The following is a 23,225-nucleotide window of genomic DNA, read 5'->3' as shown; positions in this document are numbered from 1 at the left end:
ATTCGTCGCCAAAACTGTTAGGTACATGCATCTCAGGAAGAATTTTCTTATCTAATTCTGGGTACTTACTTGGACCCAAATTTTAATACCATATTCGTTTACAACTCTCCAATACCTTTCCATTGATACCTATATTGTCCCGATCGGTCCACTTTTGATTTTTGGTTGTGTTATTGGCATAAGGGAGAGGGTCCGTCCCCCTTCCGATATCAAAAAATTATATAGCCTATGTTTCCTTCCAGACCAACCTACACAATATGCAAAAATTTCGAGAAATTCGATTCTGCCGTTTTTCAGTCTATACGGAAAAAAAACCGAGTACCATATATCCATAATTGGCTTGTGTGGGTCCAAGTACCCATATATACATGATTGGCTTGTGTGGGTTCAAGTACCGCCTCAACTTTCTGATGTTTTGACGAAGTGAATGTATTTTTCATCCTATTTCTTTGAATTTGAATCGATAATATAGGGGGAGTGGGCGGGCGCTTGGTACTTGGACCCAAATTTTAATACCCTATTCGTATACTACTCTCCAATACCTTTCATTTGATAACTATATTGTTCCGATCGGTCCACTTAATATTTTGGGTTGTGTTATTGGCATAAGGGGGAGGGTCCGTCCCCCTTCCGACATCGAAAAATTATGTAGCCTATGTTTCCTTCCAGACCAACCTACACAGTATGCGAGAAAATCGGTTCTGCCGTTTTTCAGTCTATACGAAACAAAAAAACCGATTCCCATATATCCGTGATTGGGTAATACGCCCATTTTGGGCTTTTTTGTGTGGATGGGGTGACCCCCTATACTTCGATTTGTATGCCAGATTCGTTATCTACTCCCGCATAATTTTCATTTGATACCCATATTGTCTTTATCGATACACTTTTGATTTTGGGTGGGACAACGGTGGAGGGTCCGCCCCCTTCCGTTATCAATAAATTATAAAGCCTATTCCTACTTCCTGACCATATTCGTAATCTACTCCCGCATACCTTTCATTTGAGTCCCATATTGTCATGATCGTCAATTAAACCTATTTTAAGGGGTTTTGGGGCTGGGGCGGCCCCCAGGTACTTGGACCCAACCTTTATTATGATATTCGTACTCTACTCTTGAAAACCTTTCATTTGAATCCCATATTGTCCCGATCGGTCCACTTTCATTTTTGGGTAGTACTTTTGGGGTAAGGGGGAGGGTCCGCCTCCCCCCTGCCGATATCAACAAAATTGTATAGCCTATGTTTTCTTTCAGACCAGCCGGTCAAGCCGTTTTTGAGTCTATAAGGATCAAACAAACAAACACAAATTTTACATTTTATATAAGACTAGCTGAGTCCGGCCCGCTCCGCTGCGCCCGATAATGCTATGTTGGAAAGGAGTACTCTAAATTTGGACATTTCTGCCTAATTTCAGTTGTAAAGTATTCCAATTTTGCTGTGGATTTTCCTGCAATGGCCAGTAAATTTTGGACCCCCAGAGACTTGATCCCAAAAATAAAAGCCAATTTCGTGCTCTACTCCCAAAGACCTTTCAGTTAAGATCCATATTGGCATGGTCAGTAAATATGTCCGATTTGAGGGGCTTCTTAGGTGTTGTGGGCTGACCCACGAAACACTTAGTCCCACAATTGGATATCAAATTGGTTAATACTCTCAAAAAATTCCTTTTTCTATCGAGCTATTTTTTTCTATTGCAAAGATTGACACTTAAACTACCTTAAACACCGTCTTGGGTGGGAAAGTTAAAAAATAATACCGCAAACAACCGCAACGAAATTCCTATATTTTATTTTTCCTCATTCAAAGGACCGATAGGTTGTCATAACAGAGATAATTTTGACTACTCTGCCCTCTCTCTATTCATGTTGGTTTCTCCAAATTAGCTCCATCTGTTTTCCATTGGATCAACTTAATCAAATTGATGGGCTAATTTGAATGTTAGTGCTGCTCGCTTGGAGTGGATCATCATGTGATGGTTGTCTATAACTGACTATATGACTACCTATTAAATAGCCATAATGTAGTCTTTTTTTTATACCCTCAACCATAGGATGGGGGTATACTAATTTCGTCATTCTGTTTGTAACACCCCGAAATATACGTCTGAGACCCCATCAGTCCATGTTTTGATATAGCTGCCATATAAACCGATCTTGGGTCTTGGCTTCTTGAGCCCTTAGAGGGCGCAATTCTCATCCGATTTGACTGAAATTTTGCACGTAGTGTTTTGTTATCACTTCCAACAACTGTGTTAAGTATGATTCAAATCGGTTCATAACCTGATATAGCTGCCATATAAACCGATCTTGGGTCTTGACTTCTTGAGCTTCTAGAGGGCGCAATTCTTATCCGATTAGAATGAAATTTTGAACGACGTGTTTCGTTATGATATCCAACAACTGTGACAAGTATGGTTCAAATCGGTCCATAACCTGCTATAGCTGTCATATAAACCGATCTGGGGATTTGACTTTTTGAGCTTCTAGAGGGCGCAATTCTTATTCGATTTGGCTGAAATTTTGAATGAAGTTTTTTATTATGACTTTACACCACTGTGTCGAATAAAGTTCAAATCGGCTCATAACCTGCTATAGCTGCCATATAAACCGATCTGGGATCTTGACTTCTTGAGCCTCTAGAGGTCGCAACTACAATATGTATTGAATTTGGTTGTTCTCTTGTTTCTTTAAAATTTTATTTTTTTATGTCATTAAAAATAAGGCTTGTTAAATACAGTCCCTGGTATTTTTTGAAAAACATAGTCTTCCAAATTTTGTTTTATTTTAGTTCCATATAATGTAATCTAATCAACTAATACAATGATGTATCAAAAATAGTATTTTTTTTAAGATTTTCATTCATAAAAAATGGTGTAAAATTTTACTACCACATCACAAAGTATACAAAATAATTGCACCTCACCAGTTAAAGGTTAAAAGTGGTTCAACTAAATGACTCTTTGCCACTTCTTGGTTTAAAGCAGAACATTGAAATGAAACCCTTTCCCTGAACTCTTTATCTGTCATTTCTTACAAATCAAAGATAACCCCTATCAATCTTGCAAGGGAAATAGACATTTTTGTGTGAGTGTTGACATCCATTAATCCGATGGTCTTGTCCACTGTCTCTTTGAAATGAACTTGAAAATCCATCCATGCCACCCTGTATGCCTTCTGATAAACCCCATTTTGAAGCCAAGAACACTTTCATGGAAACCCTCGTTAATAAAAATGTCACGGACATCTCAATTGAAGACAAATGCAAATAATTAAATTGGACAACTACTTTCTGTTCTGCTCAGTTCTGTTGCGTTCCGTTCAACTCAACCCAACTCAGCTCAGTGCGGTTGTGTTTGTTTTTAATTCATAGTAAATACTCAGTCAAATGTACTTTTGCAATTGTTTGCACTTCCGTTTGCCATCCCATCTCATCCCATAATCGCCATCGTCATGAACATCGTCGTCAAGTTGTAAAATGAAAATATTTTCTTTGCCCCAAACTGGGAAAGAGTGAAGAATGGAAACCAAAAACTAGAAGCTCACCAGCATGTACGTATTTGAGATTTAAGACATAATATTAAACTGTAAATAATTCAAGTTGAAATGCAAGGAAAACAGTCCAAATTGTTTTCTGTGTTTCCCCCCACTTTAAATGCTGCAAGGCGTAACTTCCCTCTTCTGCTGCTCTGACTTTTTGGTATTTTCATGTGCCAAAAACCAAATAAAAGAGAAATGTTAAAGTTCTTGACAGAAAAGTGAACGACAAGAAATCAAGTGACAGGGCGAGAGAGAGAGAGAGAGAGGAAATTAAGAGAGAGGGCATACATGCAAAATCTGTCTGAATGTCACTGACTGATGGCTGATGGTTGTAATGTCGTCGACATCGTCTTTTGTCTTTGTGTCACATTGCAGAAAGAGTCTTACTTTGTTTTTTTTTTCTGTCTTCCAAGTCTGAACTGAATTCTTCGCTTTGGCATGAGTTCACCAACCAACTGTCTGTGTCACTTTTAGACATCGAGGCAAATACTCAAGTTTCTTTTTCGTCTTCTGCCTCTTTGTCATCGTCTTCTTCTTCTGTTGTTGTTGATACTGATGTTGCCGCTTTTGTTTTTCACGTTTAGCAGTGGTAGTCATTAAATTTCATTCATTTAAAGGTTGATTTACGAGGGTTGAAGTTGAAGTTGAGTAAACCACAGATAAATGTTAAAATGGCAGGTGAAATTTTAAACTTAGACAAGCAAGAGCGTGCTAAGTTCGGCCGGGTCGAATCTTATACAACCTCCACCATGGATCGCATTTGTCGAGTTCTATGCGCAGTATCTCGTATTTAGACAAACAAAGAATATTGAATAAGAACTGTTATGCTATTGGAGCTATGTCAAGTTATAGTCCGATTCGGACCTTAAATGAATGGTGAACATTGTAGAAGTCATTGTGTAATATTTCAGTCGCATTCGGATAAGAATTGACATGAGGATCAAGAATATATTTACTTTATGGGGTCTGAGAAGCATATTTCAAGGTGTTTCAAACAGAATGACGAAATTAGTATACCCCCATCCTATGGTGGAGGGTATAAAAATCAAAACCCGCATGAAAACTTTCTCTCTTAGATGACCGTCACTCACTTTCCGCAAAGGTCTACACTCATAGAAAAAAGTTTGTTGAAAATAGCAAACACTGTCTGCTGAATATTAGTAGTAAATTTTGTTGCTATTGTAGCAGTAGTTCTGCTATAACAGCAGTAGTACTGCAATTTCAGAGTAGCAGGCTTACTGCTACAAAGTTTCTTGTTTGCTGAAAATGACTGCTGCTTAATTATGAAGGGGATGTTAGAAGAAAAAAATGGAACACATGTGTAAATTTGTGTCTCAATGGATGTTTATAATCACCACTGATGGTATACTTTCCATAACCTTTTTTCTTTAAATTTAGATACAATCTCTTCCAACAAAATTTCTAAAAAAAAATTTTTTCATCTGACTTGTGTACTCATGACAGCAGAAAAATATGGAACACATGTGTAAATGTGTGTCTCAGTGGATGTTTATAATCACCACTGATGGTCTACTTGCCATAACCTTTTTTCTTTAAATTTAAATACAATCTCTTCCAACAAATTTTCTAAAAAAAGTTTTTTTTCAGCTGACTTGTGTACTCAAGACAGCAAATTTTTTTAGTTGCAATTGCAGTAAGAAATGTTTGCTAATACAGCAGCTCTCTGTTTGCTAAAACAGCTGTAATGTCTGCTTTCTCATTTTCAACAGGCAAAAACTGCTGTTTTAGCAAACATTTTTGCTATTTTGACTAACAAATTTGGTTGAGTGTATAATAGGCGTGGGTAAAATCTAATGAGAACCGTTAATTTTCAGAGTTTTACCTTTTATGATTTTTTTTTTTACTTATAATCAGCATCAAAGTAAAATGTTTACATTTTTCAAATTTGTTTTTTTTTCCCCCTTCCTTGTTCTACAACTTTTCCCTGAATTATCATACCTTACTCGCTGAGCTTTAAGAGCAAAAAGTTATTCTTATAGTATTTTATTTTTAATTTAAGAACTTTAATTTTTAATATTGTTTTTGTTGTTGTTTTCGTCTTCTCGGCCCACTGGGTTTTTCGATACGCCCTTCGCCCCAGCAACCCCTAATGAGAAATGTCTTTAAGGCCACTGCTATAACATCTGCCCAAAAATAAAAACGTCCATCTAAACGGCATGTTGTGCAGCACATAACTTATCAAGAACTTATTCCCTAAAAAGAGATCTTTGTGGGCCTTTGGGGGGTTTCCGCTACTTTTTGTGTTTTAAGGGGACAGCTAGTGGTGGTGGTGTGCTGGCTGGCTGGCTGCCTGCTGCTGTAAAGCCTTCTTAAGCCCATGATACTTAGCAAGACACACAGAGTTTCATAATAAGAATGCGAGTCCTTGAAAATATTTTATCTCTGTCGTATTTACGGATAAACAAGAAGACATGCACAAGCATGCGTGAGTAAATCCCCAACAAAACACTGAGAACACAACCAACAATGCCTTATGCTGTGTGCCCATATCCAATGGTTGGGGTTGGATGACAACCATCAGACAAAGGGCCAACATTTTGCTGTTTATCAACGTCATCATTTAAAAGAGTGGCTGACTGACTGACTGAATGGCTGACTGCTGCTGCACCAAGAGCATTGAGATGCAGATGTGATGGCCATAGCCAAGATGTTGCCTTACTTGTCCTATGGATGAAAGTCAGTGTCACCAAAGCGAAGACAAATTGGAACAGTTTCACAAGTGTGGGCGTTTTTCTTTTGGAATAGGAGAGGAAAGGTGGAGGCTATGCTTTTGAGGAAATAAAGAAAATACAAGGCTATATAATAGATCTTGTAAGGTTTACAGTCTTTGGCCTCTTTTCTCTCCACCTTCATAAATAACAAAAACAATGTGCAGTAACGATGATGAATAGCTGAACAATGAATGCTGATTGCAATTTTTAGTGAATATGAGTGGATACCCATGCAACGCCTAAACATTTACTTTCAAAGCCAATTTGAATTAAATGCCCACCGTTTTATGAAACAGTATTTTCGACTAAAGAGTGTTACTTTATAAAGTAGATATACCAAGTCGTATCGCATAAGAAACATCCATTGAAATTTCTCTCTATAAAAAGGTCAACTTACATAAAATCTAGGTACCAAAATATTATAGAACTCATAACTCAGTGCATATTTGTCCAATAGCAGTCGTTGTACCATGTTGTTACGCAACACAATTGTATTGTAGTTCAAACTAACGTCGACCAAGAAATCAATCAAATGTTATGTTCCTGTGAAACACATTCGAAATAACCTTTTCATTTGTGGTAAAGGGTATTTCCCCTTCCTTCCTTTGATTTCCTGGTCGTTGTCAGGTTTCTAATATGTTATATCATGCCAACTTTGAATGTTATGATGTGCTCCATACGAGTATACTTTCCCAGATAAGGCACTTAAGTACGAGAACACTGGAGTGTGCCGAAAGTTTTATAAAAACAAACAAAAAGGCGTTAAGTTTGGCCGTTCCGTGACATCGGAAAATAAATGCGCCTTTTATGGGCCCAAAACCTTAAATCGAGAGATCGGTCTATATGACAGCTATATCCAAATCTGGACCGATCTAAGTCAAATTAAAGTAGAATGTCGAGGGGCCGAGAACAACTCGCTGTACCAAATTTTACCAAAATCGGAAAATAAATACGCCTTTTATGGATGCAAACTTAAATCGAGAGATCGGTCTATATGACAGCTATATCCAAATCTGGACCGATCTGGGCTGAATTGAAGAAGAATGTCGAAGCCCCTTGTTATAGCACCAATAGCATAACAGTTCTCATTCAATATTCTTTGTTTGCCTAAAAAGAGATACCGCGCATAGAACTAGACAAATGCAATCCATGGTGGAGGCTAGAGAAGTTTCGGCCCGGCCGAACTTAGCACGCTCTTACTTGTTTCTTCTAACATCCCCTTCACAATTAAGCAGCAGTCATTTTCAGCAAACAAAAAACGTAGCAGCAGTTAGCCTGCTACTCTGAAATTGCTGTACTACTGCTGAAATAGCAGAACTACTGCTACAATAACAGCAAAATTAACTAATAACATATAGCAGACAGTGTTTGCTGTTTTCAGCATACTTTTTTATGAGTGTAGACCTTTGCGAAAGGTGAGTAACGATCACATAAGAAGGAAAGTATTTATACGGGTTTTGCTTTTTTCTTCTGAGCTGGTGTCTTAGGATTTTTCATTGGAGACTCTGTCTCTATATATTTAAACCCACCACCGTACGATAGGGGGTATATTCATTTAGTCATTCCGTTTGCAACACATTGAAATATCAATTTCCGACCCTACAAAGTATATACATTTCAGATAGTCGTAAAATTCTAAGACGATTTAACGATGAAAATTGAGATATTGAGCTTACATTTGGCACAGATACGTATTTTTGATGCACGCTGGTTAAGTTCCTGATCGGGCCAAATTGGACCATATTTGAATATAGACCCATAAAGGGTCTAATGCCCATAAATGCTTTATTTTTTATCCGATTTCACTGAAATTTTAAACATTGGGTAGTGTTAGGCCTTATAGAACCTTAGGACCAAATATGGTTCAACATCGAAATATCCATTTCCGACCCTATAAAGTACATATATATATATGATTGATCAGCGTAAAAATCTAGGACCACCTAGACATGTCCGTCTGTCTGTTGAAATCACGCTACAGTCTTTAAAAATAGAGATATTGAGCTAAAACTTTACCCAGATTCTTTTTTTTTCATAAGCAGGTAAAGTTTGAAGATGGGATATTTCGAACTATATCTTGATATAGCCCCCATATAGACCGATCCGCCGATTTAGGGTCTAAGGCCCATAAAAGCCAAATTTATTATCCGATTTTGCTGAAATTTGGGAAAGTGAGTTGTGTTAGGCCCTTCCACATTCTTCGTCAATTTGGCCCAGATCGGTCCAGATTTGGATATAGCTGTCATATAGACCGATCTCTCGATTTAAGGTTTTGGGCCCATAAAAGGCGCATTTACTGTCCGATGTCGCCGAAATTTGGGACAGTGAGTTGTGTTCGGCCCTTCGACATCCTTCTTCAATTTGGCCCAGATCGGTCCAGATTTGGATATAGCTGTCATATAGACCGATTTCTCGATTTAAGGTTTTGGGCCCATAAAAGGCGTATTTATTGTTCGATGTCGCCGAAATTTGGGAAAGTGAACTGAGTGAGGCCCTTCGACATTCTTCTTCAATTTGGCCTAGATCGGTTTAGATTTGCATATAGCTGTCACATAGACCGATGCGCCGATTTAGGGTCTTAGGCCCATAACAGTCACATTTATTAGCCGATTTTGCTGAAATTTGGGACAGTGACTTGTGTGCGGATTAAAGAAGCAAAATCGGGAGATAGGTTTATATGAGAACTGTATCAAGCTATTGATCGATTCAGACCATATTAGACATGTATGTTCAAGGCCATGAGAAAGGCCGTTGTACGAAATTTCGGATGAGAATTGCGCCCTCTAGAGGCTCAAGAAGTCAAGATCCCACATCGGTTTATGTGGCAGCTATATCAGGTTATATTCCGATTTGAACCATACTTAGCACAGTTATTGGAAGTCATAACAAAACACCTTATGCAAAATTTCAGCCTAATCGTATGAGAATTGCGCGCTTTATTGGCTCAAGAAGCCAAGATCCACGATCGGTTTATATGACAGCTATACCAGATTATGAACCGATTTGAATCATACTAAGTACAGTTGTTGAAAGTGATACCAAAACACGTCGTGCAAAATTTTAGTCAAATTGGATAAGAATTGCGCCCTCTAGAAGATCAAGAAGTCAAGACCCAAGATCGGTTTATATGACAGCTATATCAAAACATGGGCCGATTTGAACCATACTTGTCACACTTGTTGGAAGTGATACAAAAACACGTCGTGCAAAATGTCATTCTAATCGGATAAGAATTGCGCCCTCTAGAGGCTCAAACATTCAAATCCCAAGATCGGTTTATATGGCAGCTATATCAAAACATGGACCGATATGGCCCATTTACAATCCCAACCGACTTACACTAACAAAAATTATTTGTGCAAAATTTCAAGCGTCTAGCTTTACTCCTTCGCGTGCTTTCGACAGACAGACGGACGGACGGACATGGCTAGATCGACATAAAATGTCATGACGATCGAGAATATATCAAAAAGGTGGCCCCTTATCATGGAGATTTAAACTTAAATCGGACAGCACTCATTGATATGTGGGAAGTGTAACCTCCTGTTCCTGAATGTTCGTCTTTAATCCGCACGATGAATTCTAACGGCTTCTTTTTCCTTCCAATAGACATTAATAGGCCGAATAATTTATTTACTCCTCAACGTCACTTGTGCAAACTGTAGGCCCACGATGCGCATTGTGCATGTTTATGTGTGTTCCAATGAACAGATTAAGATCTGCTTTTGCAATAACTTGCCTTATTTTTCTTGGTTCCTGCTCGGGCGCCACTAACTATTTTGCCTATAAAACACTTTGTTTGAAATGTATTTCCATAAAAATTTTGAACAAATTGTCTTTTGTAGAAAATTTCGTTAACAAGTTATAAATACCAGTCGAGTTGATGTACCGGGATCTATGCAGGATCATACATACTCCCACTTCTCAATTCTGAGGCTACAACAAGTACCTTTAAATGATAAAGTCGTAGTTTGATTAATGTTCTAGAAAATTCTTATAAAGTGGGATTTTTTTTTTTAATTTTTTTTTTTTCCATAATATGGGTTTTTTCTCCTTTGTCCGCACACCCCAATGTAACCCACAACATGCATGCAAGGATATGAAAAGAAAATTGGTAAAACTTTCCCCCACGCTATTAGTCTGTGTTTCCAAGTCTAAAGTGTTTCTTAAAGACGTGACTGATAAATTGTCATGTCGCTGATAACATTTTGTTGTTGTCAGCAGAATATATGAGTTTTGTTTGTGTAAGTCTTCCTCGCTTAATGTGCTTCTAAGGAGCCACTGGTGAATGCACTTCAATTTGCAGTGCACTGTGTGGGGAGAATGTCAAAGTTTCGAGTGCTCTATCCAAGTCTATCCATCAGGAAGAAGGACATAATAGTATGACGTTACTAAGAGAAATTTGTGCAAGCAATCATCAGCAAATGTGCCACATCACCATGTGCATTGTCGTAGAATGAAGCAACCTTCTGAGTAAGAGGACCAGAAATGATGTCATAAAAATGATTAAAAACTGTTATCTAAGAACTTAGGAAAAATCTCTTTAGAAAGGGGGCATTTTCGCTGGATGTTCGCCATGCAACTTTCTTTGAAGTAAGGGAGGAAATACAGTTTTCCAAATCTGTAGCCACTCTTTCAATTCGAGTTTAGGTACTATTAGCCGAATAGAACTTTTTTAACAAGCCAAATGAATAGGAAATTCCCTTCAAGGGAATATACTGTGATTTATGTTTAGTTACCTCAACCTCATCTAATGTGTGAACCCAAGGTAGTTGAACCTTCAAAGTGGTTGCCCAATAAACCAAATGAATCAACTGGTATTTCATTAGCTTTCACTTTTAAAGCTCTTATTCTATGACATTTGGCCAGTAGAAACTACGCGATTATGAAAGCGTGCTAAGTTCGGCCGGGCCGAATCTTATATACCCTCCACCATGGATCGCATTTGTCGAGTTATTTTTCCGGTATCTCTTTTTAGGCAAACATATGATAAAAGAAAAGAATTGCTATGATATTGGAGCTATAATATCAAGTCATAGTCCGATTCGAACCATTAATGAATTGAATGTTAAAGACTGTAGTAGAAGTCATGGGGTAATATTTCAGCCCATTCGAATAAGAATTGCGCCTTGTAGGGACTCACGAAGCATAATCGGGAGATCGATTTATATGGGGCTATATCAGGCTATAGACCGATTCAGACCATAATTGACACGTATATTGAAGGTCATGAGAGAAGTCGTTGTACAAAATTTCAACCAAATCAGATAATAATTGCGACCTCTAGAGGCTTAAGAAGTCAAGATCCCAGATCGGTTTATATGGCAGCTATATCAGGTTATATACCGATTTCAACCATACTCAGCACAGTTGTTGGAAGTCATAACAAAACTCCTCATGCAAAATTTCAGTCAAATCGGAAAAGAATTGCTCCCTCTAAAGGCTCAAGAAGTCAAGACCCAAGATCGGTTTATATGGCAGCTATATCAAAACATGGACCGATTTGAACAATACTTAACGCAGTTGTTGGAAGTGATACCAAAACACTACGTGCAACATTTCAATCAAATCGGACGAGAATAACGCCCTCTAGAGGCTCAATAAGTCAAGACCCAAGATCGGTTTATATGGCAGCTATACCAGGTTATGAACCGATTTAAACCATACTTAAGACACTTGTTGTTAATCATCATAACAAAACACCACGTGCAAAATTTTAGCCAAATCGGATAATAATTGCGCCCTCTAGAGGCTCAAGAAGTCAAGACCCAAGATGGGTTTGTATGGCAGCTATATCAAAACATGGACCGATTTGGTCCATTTACAATCCCAATCGACCTACACTAATAAGAAGTATTTCTGCAAAATGTCAAGCAGCTATCTTTACTTCTTCGAAAGTAAACGTGCTTTCGAAGGACAGATAGACGGACGGACATTGCTAGATCAAAATAAAATGTCACGACGATAAAGAATATATATTTTATGGGGTCTCAGATGAATATTTCGAGTAGTTACAGAGTGACGAAATTAGTATACCCCATCCTATAGTGGAGGGTATAAAAATTTTGAACGAATCGCATCAACGATCTCCGAGATCCCCCCAAACACTTGGCTCCAAAAAAAATTTTTTTTTTCGTTTTCTACTCTCAAATACCTTTTATTTGAGTCCCATATTGTCTTAATGAGTCAATTAACCTATTTAACGTATTTTTAGGAGGAAAAGCTCCGCCTGAACTTGAACGAAATTTTTAATGTCATATTCGTAATCTACTTCCAAATACCTTTCACTTGAGTCTAATATAGCCATGGTCGGCTAATATGTTCATTTGGGGGTATTTGGGATGGGGCAACTTCCCTTACTTGGATCTAATTTTTTTGTGCCATATTTGTAATCTAACTCCAAATACTTTACATTTGAGTCCCATATTGATAGGAATGCTGAATATATCGGTTTAGTGGATTTTTGGGGTTGGGTCGGGCCGCATATGCTACTTGGATCAACATTTTAATATCATATTCGTTTTCTAGTCTCCAATACCTTTAATTTGATAACCATATTGTGCCCATCGGTCCACTTTTGGTTTTAGGTGGCGTTTTTAGGGTAAGGGAGAGGGTCCGCCCTCATACGATATCTAAAAATTATATAGCCTAAGTTTCCTTCCAGACAAACTAACACAATCGGTGAAAATTTTAAGAAAATCAGTTCAGCCGTGTTTGATTCTACGGAACAAACAAAAAAACCGAGTCCCATATAGTCATGATGGGTCATATGCCCAATTAAGGAATTTTTGGGAGGTGGGGTGGCCCCCTATACTTCGAACTGATTTTGTATGCCAGACTCGTAATCTACTCCCGAATACCTTTCATTTGAGGCCCATATTGACATGAACGTCCAATATGTCTGTTTGGGGGAATTTCGGGGTTGGGGCGGCCCGATATGGTGCTTAGACCCTGATTTTAATACCTTATTCGTATTCTATTTTTCAATACCTTTCATTTGATACCCATATAGTCCCGATCGGTCAACTTTTGATTTTGAGTGGTGTTTTTGGGTAACGGGGGAGGGTCCTCCCCCTTCCGAAATCAACAAATTATAAAGCCTATTTCTCCTTTCTGACCATATTCGCAATCTACTCCCGAATATCTTTCATTTGAGTCCCATGTTGCCATGATCGTCCAAAAAAACCTATTTTAGGTGGTTTTGGGCGGCCCCCCAATTACATATTGTCCCGATCGGTCCACTTTTGATTTTGGGTGGTGTTTTTGGGTAACGGGGGAGGGTCCTTCCCCTTCCGAAATCAACAAATTATAAAGCCTATTTCTACTTTCTGACCATATTCGCAATCTACTCCCAAATACCTTTCATTTGAGTCCCATGTTGCCATGATCGTCCAAAAAAACCTATTTTAGGTGGTTTTGGGCGGCCCCCCAGTTACATATTGTCTCGATCGGTCCACTTTTGATTTTGGGTGACGTTTTTGGGTAACGGGGGAGGGTCCGCCCCCTCCGAAATCAACAAATTATAAAGCCTATTTCTACTTTCCGACCATATTCGCAATCTACTCCCGAATACCTTTCATTTGAGTCCCATGTTGCCATGATCGTCCAAAAAAACCTATTTTAGGTGGTTTTGGGCGGTCCCCCAGTAACTTGGACCTAATTTTTAATATGAAATTCGTACTCTACTCCTGAATACCTTTCCTTTGAGTTCCATATTGTCCCGATCGGTCCACTTTTATTTGTGGGGAGTACTTTTCGGGTAAGGGGAAGGGTCCGCCCCCTTCCGAAATCCTGACCATATTCGCAATTTACTCCCAAATACCTTTCATTTGATTCCCATATTGCCATGATCGTCCAAAAAAACCCTATTTTAGTTGGTTTTGGGGTTGGGGCGGGCCCTCAAGTTACTTGAACCCAATTTTTAATATTAAATTCGTACTCTATACCTAAATACCTTTCATTTGAGTCCCATATTGTCCCGATCGGTCCACTTTTATTTTTGGGTAGTACTGTTTGGGTAAGGGGGAGGGTCCGCCCCCCCCCCCTTCCGATATCAAAAAATTATTATTAAGATTATTGGAAAACCCTTTACAAACAAAAATCCTTAGTAATGTAATAAATGAAGAGTACTTTATTTATTTTTTAATTGTAGAGCAATGACCTGCCAAAATGTCGTGTCTGTTTATGATGATTATAAGACCATGTATGAAGAAGAGTTGTGCACTTTTGTATATCTTTTGGGATTGCTGTATAAAGTATTCTCAAACGTAACATCATCATTCATTTATTCACAAAACTAATTCACTCATCTGCCATGTTGTTCATGTTACACAAATCTACTCTCCTCAGTTCTCACACCATCCTCCATTCATCCGAAAGCATTTGCGGCATAAACATTTTGATATTATACACCATGACATATGTTTTGGCTGGCGATTGTTTGCCTTCTCGCTTGCCTGCTCGCTTTTCGGTTTTGTGGAATAATGAACTCCTGCATCATTTATACACTTGTGCATCCATCTCTAATCGTTTGAGATTTCATTCACTAGTGTTTGATTTTGATGAGCATAGTTGGTAGGTGTAGTCTGCTGCTCCTGCTCCACCTCCTCCCATGGTGCCTCTGTGTCTTATTCAGGCATGTCTGCTCGGGCAATTGTTTTTCATCCGCTAGATCCGGATGTTTACACTCGTAGGATGGTAAGTGCCAGTGTCTGTGCGGGGGATGTGCTTTAATCGCACACTGCACTACTACTGCCACAATGACTCGAGAAACTGGAACAATGGCTCTTTAAGGTCGGATCAGTCGTTTGAGGGGCCACATTGTTATAGAGCCACCAATGAAAATGAAGTCATTTCAAATGCACTCAGAGGGAAAAAGTATTTCCTGGCTGACATTTTCCATTTCATTTGAAATTTTGCCTTAAAGAGGTGTCCTCTTTAAATGGAATTGTAAAACAGAGATTTCATCGTTAACAGCACTGCATTATGGTTTGTCATACTTTAGCTATTTTATGAAAATAAAGCTTTCTCTGGAGACAAAGGAAAATTTTCCTTTGGTAAAATATTTTTTACTAGTTATTAAGGAATCTTTTATGTAAATAATAGTAAAGGAAATACTTCACTATGTTTTTTATACCCTCCACCATAGGATGGGGTTATACTAATTTCGTCATTCTGTTTGTAAAACCTCAAAATATGCGTGAGACCCCTGAAGTGTACATATTCTTGATCGTCAAGACATTTTAAGTCGAACTAGCCATGTCCGTCCGTCTTTCTGTCGAAAGCACGCAAACTTTCGAAGGAGTTGAACTAGTCGTTTGAAATTTTGCACAAATACTTTTTATTGGTGCGGAGGTCACCGTAGCGCAGAGGTTAGCATGTGCGCCTATGACGCTGAACGCCTGGGTTCGAATCCTGGCGAGACCATCAGAGAAAATTTTCAGCGGTGGTTTTCCCCTCCTAATGCTGGCAACATTTGTGAGGTACTATGCCATATAAAACTTCTCTCCAAAGAGATGTCGCACTGTGGCACGCCGTTCGGACTCGGCTATAAAGGGGAGGCCCCTTATCATTGAGCTTAAACTTGAACCGGACTGCACTCATTGATATGTGAGAAGTTTGCCCCTGTTCCTTAGTGGAATCATACGCAAAATTTGCATTTGCATTTACTTTTTATTAGTGTAGGTCGGTTGGGATTGTAAATGGGCCAAATCGGTCCATGTTTTGATATAGCTGCCATATAAACCGATCTTGGGCCTTGACTTCTTGAGCCTCTAGAGGTCGCGATTCTCATGCAATTTGGCTGAAATTTCGCACCAGGTGTTTTGGTATCACTTCCAACAACTGTGTTTAATATGATTCAAATCGGTTCATAATTTGGTATAGCTATCATATAAATCGATCTTGGGTTTTGACTTCTTCAGCCTCTAGAGGGCGCAATTCCTATCCGATTTGGATGAAACTTCGCACCAGGTGTTTTGGTATCACTTCCAACAACTGTGCTATGCATGGCGCAAATCGGTACATAACCTGATATAGCTGCCATATAAACCGATCTTAGGTCTTGACTTCTTGAGCCTCTAGAGAGCGCAATTCTCATGCGATTTGGCTGAAATTTCGTATGAGGTGTTTTTTTATCACTTACAATAACTTTTCTAAGTATGGCGCAAATCGGTACATAACCTGATATAGCTGACATATAAACCGATCTTGGGTCTTGACTTCTTGAGCCTCTAGAGGGCGCAATTCTCATGCGATTTGGCTGAAATTTCACATGAGGTGTTTTTTTATCACTTCCGATAACTGAGCTAATCGGTACATAACCTGATATAGCTGCCATATAAACCGATCTGGGGTCTTGACTTCTTTAGCCTCTAGAGGGCGCAATTCTCATCCGATTTGGCAGAAATTTTCTACAGCGACTTCTCTAATGACCTTCAATTTACGTGGGTAATATGGTCTGAATCAATCAATAGCTTGATACAGCTCCCATATAAACCGATCTCCCGATTTTGCTTCTTGAGCCCCTACAAGGCGCAATTCTTATCCGAATGAACTGAAATATTACACAATGACTTCTACAATGTTCAGCATTCATATATGGTCCGAATCGGAGTATAACTTGATATAGCTCCAATAGCATAACAGTTCTTATTCAATATTCTTTGTTTGCCTAGAAATAGATACCGCGCATATAACTCGACAAATGCGATCCATGGTGGAGGGTATATAAGATTCGGCCCGCCCGAACTTAGCACTCTTACTTGTTATTATTAATGAAGATCAGGTGTGACACAATAACCTAATGGATGCGGAGTTGTTATACCCTACACCACCACTGTGGTGCAAGGTATTATAAGTTTGTGCATTTGTTTGCAACGCTAAGAAGGAGAAGAGCTAGACCCATTGATATATATATACCTATCGACTCAGAATCACTTTCTGAATCGATTTAGCCATGTCCGTCTGTGGGTCCATGTATTCTTGTAATCAAAGTGCAGGTCGTATTTGTTGTCGAATCATCACAAAATTTTGCACATATCACTTTTTTGGCCCAAGGACGGACGCTATTGAGTTTAGTAAAATCGCTTCAGATTTAGATATAGCTCATATATATATGTGTCTCCCGATTTTTACTTAAATGGCCGTAGAAGCTAAAATTTTCAACCGATCTGGTGTTGAGTAAAGTATAGTCATCTCCGCCCGACTTTTGCCTTTCCTTACTGGTTTAATTTGGTAGAGGATATTTTGTTATGGAAACATTGTCATACTACATGCACTCCCATCTCTGTGAATATTCATTAAATCCTTAAAATATAGTCACTATAGACTTTCACGATTAAAAGCATATCGCCCTTTCAGATGATAAATCTCGCTCGATGTCAAAGTCTTTCCTTTAAGGTTTTTCAAAAACAAAAAAGTGTTTTGAAAAAGCCCATTTGCATTAATCTATGACTTATCATTTAGTGTTGTTTAAAATTTTGCTGTTCACTATTTCAATGAAAAAGTAATTTTGTTTTTATCCTCTATTCCACTTCTATTTTAGGTACACTACACAGAATTCCACACCGTGATACAGGAAAATATCAAATTAATTTAGGTAAAATATTATTAAAATTTTTTATTAAGATAAATTACAACTAGAATTTAATGTCATTCATATTGTCATGAACAAGACAAACTCTTTCTTCATTCTTGTAATGCTCTCTCTCTCTCTCTCTCATACAATGTTCCCTCTCTTGCTCTCACTCTCTCGCTCACTCTAACGCTCATGATGGTTTTCTATACCCCATAACTAATTAAGTTCATTGATTGTGAACGAAACAAAAAAACAAAGAAGAATAGAATAATAGCCCCATAGGCAAATGGACAAACGACAGTCCTCAAGCAAACGTCATTTGTTTATTAATTAAATACAAATCTCCTTCCCTGAGGAGTGCTTTGAAGCAACTGCAATGGTTTACTTACTTTATTTTTATATACATTTCACTGGCTAATTAGAGTTTATTTCGCAAGAAAAAAAATCTCTTTTAGTTGGCAATGATAAGATAGTGAGCTACGCAAACCATCGTACATGTTTGAAACAAAGAAATCTTTAAGACAAAATTTGAATTGTGGGTGGATTTTGATAAATTTATTTATATAATCTTATATAGAAAATTTAATTGGAGTTTGTATGTTTGTCGGTTTGTTTGCTTGTTCCGTATAGACTCAAAAGCGGCTGAACCGACTACCTTGAAATTTTCACAGATTGTGTAGGTTGGTCTGGAAGGAAACATATGCTATATAATTTGTTGATATCGGGAGGGGGGCGGACCCTCCCCCTTACCCCAAAAGTACTACCCAAAAATAAAAGTGGACCGATCGGAACAATATGGGATTCAAATGAAAGGTATTCAAAAGTAGAATACCAATTTCATAATAAAAGTTGGGTCCAAGTACCTGGGGGGCCGCCCCAGCCTCAAAACCCTCTTAAAATAGGTTTATTTGACGATCATGACAATATCAGACTCAAATGAAAGGTATTCGGGAGCAGATTACGAATATGGTCAGTAAGTAGGAATAGAATTTATAATATATTGATAACAAAAAGGAGCGCGGACCCTCCACCGTTACCCCCAAAACACCGCCCAAAATCAAAAGTGGACCGATAAGCACAATATGGGTATTAAATGAGAAGTATGCGGGAGTAGATAACGAATCTGGAATACAAATTCATGTCTAAGTATAGCGGGTCACCCCACCCCCACAAAAACGCCCAAAATGGGCACATTAGCCAATCACGTACATATGGGACACGGTTTATTTGCTCCGTGTAGACTGAAAAACGGCTGAACCTATCTTCTCGAAATTTTCGTATATTATGTAGGTTGGTTTGGAAGCAAACATAGGCTATATAATTTTTCGGTATCGGAAGGGGGACGGACCCTCCCCCTTATGCCAAAGACACAACCCAAAATCAAAAGTGGACCCATCGGGACAATATAGGTATCAAATGAAAGGTATTGGAAAGTAGAATACGAATATGGTATTAAAATTTGAGCCTAAGTACCCATCCATCGGGCCGCCCCAAGCCGCTTTTCGCACTCAGCTCAAAATTCGAACAAGCACAGTGTGGGGGCATGACCATGAATGCCACCACGATACTAAACGTTTGGATTTGGATCCTAACGAAATATGAAAAAAATTTTAAGTAGTTATCATCTCCTCACTAGGTTAGGTTAGGTAGACTCTCAAAGACGTTTTCGTCCATTGTAATACCACAGGAACAGAAGAAGGAAGATGCCTTCTAGTTCCTACCATCGTTGAACCATCCAGATCGCTTTAAAAATCCCAACAACTTTCAAACGTTCACATCTTCTTTATAAAACTCGTCTACCAAGAGTTGTCACTCCATTGAACGACATTCGCATTCATTCAGCTAGAATTTCATTAGGACTGCACCCATTTTTTTCAAAACTTTGGACCAATGAATTTGGATTCATTACCACATTGCGGAAGTAATATTGGCGTCTTTCAGATAGTCACACTACTTCCATATAAAAAATTTATTCTCACCATGTCACCAGTTCCAAAGTATAATTACTGAAAAGGCGGCCCCAAAACATTTACAGAACATGGTGTTATTTATTACGATTTAACGATGTCCGTGTATCTGTCCGTCCGTCTGTTGTAATCACTCTACAGCCTTCAAAAATTGAGATATTGAGCTGAAATTTGGCACATATATGTATTTTTGATGCACGCTGTTTAAGTTCTTGAACGGGCCAAATCGGACCATATTTGGATATAGCTGCTATATAGACCGATCTGCCGATAAAGGGTCTGAAACCCATAAAAGCTTTATTTTTTATCCGATTTCGCTGAAATTTGAAACTGTGAGTGGTTTTAGGCCTTCCAACATAGGATCCAAATATGGTTCAGATCGGACCATAGTTAGATATAGCTGCCATATAGACCGATCTCCAAATAAAGGTTCTGAAGCCCATAAACGCTTTATTTTTTATCCGATTTCACTGAAATTTTTAACGGTGAGTAGTTTTGAGCCTCCCGATATTCGAGCTTAATATGGTTGAGGTCGGACTTTATATACATATAGCTGCCATGCAGACCGATCTGCCGATAAAGTATCTGAAGCCCATAAAAGTTTTATTTTTTATCCGATTTCACTGAAATTTGACACGGTGAGTAGTTTTAGGCCTCCCAAGATAGGACCCAAATATGGTTCAAATCGGTTTATATTTGGATATAGCTCCCATATGGACCGATCTGCCGATAAAGGGTCTAAAGCCCTTAAAAGTTTTATTTTTTAACCGATTTCGCTAAAATTTTGAAACGGTGAGTAGTTTTACATCTCCCAACATAGGATCCGAATATGGTTCAGATCGGACTATATTTAGATATAGATGTCATATAGACCAATCTGCCGATACAGGGTCTGAAGCCCATAAAAGTTTAATTTTTTATCCGATTTCACTGAAATTTGAAACGGTGAATAGTTTTAGGCCTCCCAAGATAGGACCCATATATGGTTCAGATCGGACTATATTTGGATATAGCTGCCATATAGGTTGATCTGCCGATAAAGGGTCTGAAGCCCATAAAAGCTTTATTTTTTATTAAATTTCCCTAAAATTTAAAACAGTGTGTAGTTTTAGACCCTCCAACATCCGTCACAAATATGGTTTGGATCGGACTATATTTAAATATAGCTGCCATATAGACCGATCTCCAGATAAAGGGTCTGAAGTCCATAAAAGCTTTAGTTTTTATCCGATTTCGCTGAAATTTGAAACAGTTAGTAGTTTTAGCTGTCATATAGACCCATCTGCCGAGTCAGAAGCTCGTAAAAGCTTTATTTATCCTTTTTCTAGCCGAGTCCGAACGGCGTGCCGCAGTGCGACTCCTCTTTGGAGAGAAGTTTTATAAGGCATAGTACCTCACAAATGTTGCCAGCATTAGGAGGGGAAAGCCAACGCTGAAAACTTTTTCTGATGGTCTCGACAGGATTCGAGCCCAGGCTTTCAGCGTCATAGGCGGACTTGCTAACCTCTGCGCTACGGTGGCCTCCATATTTATTAGACCACTCAATACCCGTGCCGAATTTGGGAGCATTAGTTGTCTAATTTTCACCGGATTGTAACGAAAGGGGGATACCCGAGGTGGTGGGTATCCTAAGTTCGGTCCGGCCGAACTTTATGCCTTTTAACTTGTTTAGGACTCCTGATTTTGTCCTAGTTTGAATGTTGCCCTAACCCTTGCACATTCTTATGTTCTTATTTTTCTTTAAATTTCTTTAAGTCAGCCTCATACACTTCAAATCTCCAGATATTTTGGTTTATTTTTCTCCTTTTTAATTTTTTCAAGAAAAATAACTTCCTTTTTCAACTCCCAGAAGGGTTTGGAAGTAGTGCTTACCTAAATTCATAGTTCTTATAACAGCGGTTGTGTATTAACATTTTAATTGCCAAAAGAGTTTCTAATGAACCCCGGGGGTTTAAAAAAAAGAACAGAGACTTACATTTTAACAGCCCCCACAAGAATGTTTGCGGAAATTCTCACACCAGAGAGTAGAATCAAAATGTTCCCAATGCTAACTTAGTTAGTTAGTTGGTGTGTTGGGCATCATTAGTAGAGTTTCTTTTTTCTATAGTTTCTTAATTACCATTATCATTTCTCATTTCCCTTTAATGTTGGCATAGGCTCCACCACAGTGTTTTTTGTTTTTTTTTTTTTTTTTTTTTTTGCCAATATTCATGAGATATGGTTTCCTTGGCTCGCAATAAATCATTGCTGAATTCTATAAATCTTCTCGGCTGGGTATTTTCTTTTATGTCTTATTTTTACCATGAAATGGGGGGAAAAAGCAACAAAAACAGAAAAATATAAACGTCACCACACCATCAGAGTTTTCCCACATAAGGTCAGTCAGTCACAAGACACCATGGCTGGCTTACACACTCGAATGATGTATGCGCGAGACGAGATATGGGCTTTAGTTGACCACCATGATTTTTTGCAAACAAAATAAAAACGACCTTAAAGTTCCCACAGCCAAAGTCTTAGAACTGCTGCTCGCATATAAAGGAGATGCATTGTATTCCAATTGCAAATAGGGAAATGCAATTTGATTCATCTACATTTCCATGCAAAATGCACTCAGAGAAAAGAGAACTGCAGACAGTAACAAAATTGATGAGTTTTTGTGCCAGATGTTATGGGTTTAGGTTAGGTAAGGTAAGAGTGGCAGTTCCTTACAGACTCACTTTGACAATTTTCTAAGTCCATTGTGATACCACAGTAGCGACAGACCAAGGCTTCTGGCAGGAATCGAACCCACGACCCCTGCACCGGGGCGCCTAGGATTATAAGGGTAATACTTTTATTTTTCCTAGTGTATAAACTATAAGCAAGTCGCTTATCAACAACTTTTTCATATCCACATTCATTTTCTGATTCTTCATCAATGGTTTACTTCAATGTACTAAATTTGTTTACATTTTCATGAATGAAATGTTGAAAGAGTGGGGAGTGAATGCGTTTCTGGCCTAATTGGGAAAATGAAAAAAATGGTTGCGCCCCATTTTGCTTTTTTTTTGTTTTGTGGGTCAATATAAAATTGTTAACTATTTTTGTTTAATACCAACAAATGTATGATAATTGTTATTGTGGAAAATAATAATAATACGCTTAAACCTTAAAAATACTCATGACCGTGGCTTTTGTAAACCCACTTTTGTTTGTATGCCACATTTGAATACACCCAGAAAAAGTCATGCAATATCTCAAAGCTCGAAAAAGCTGAATCTTAGTTACCAAATTTGCCGTAACAAAAGTGTCAATTAAGTTTTTATACCCTACACCATAGGATGGGGGTATACTAAATTCGTCATTCTGTTTGTAACTCCACGAAATATTCACCTAAGACCCCATAAAGTCATGACATTTTAAGTCGA

General features: G+C 38.3%; 1 protein-coding gene across 1 annotated transcript in view; it reads left to right on the top strand.

The window, feature by feature from the left end:
- LOC106093759 (tyrosine-protein kinase Abl) overlaps positions 1-23,225 on the top strand; it is a 194,068-nt gene that overhangs the window by 125,369 nt on the left and 45,474 nt on the right. The window contains exon 2 of the mRNA XM_059366813.1: positions 17,816-17,869. Coding sequence (XP_059222796.1) covers positions 17,816-17,869 — 54 coding nt within the window. The remainder of the gene's footprint in view (positions 1-17,815; positions 17,870-23,225) is intronic.

The sequence above is a fragment of the Stomoxys calcitrans genome, chromosome 1 (genome assembly GCF_963082655.1).
Source record: "Stomoxys calcitrans chromosome 1, idStoCalc2.1, whole genome shotgun sequence".
Classification (NCBI taxonomy): Eukaryota; Metazoa; Arthropoda; class Insecta; order Diptera; family Muscidae; genus Stomoxys; species Stomoxys calcitrans.
This window is presented reverse-complemented; position numbering and strand designations above follow the sequence as displayed.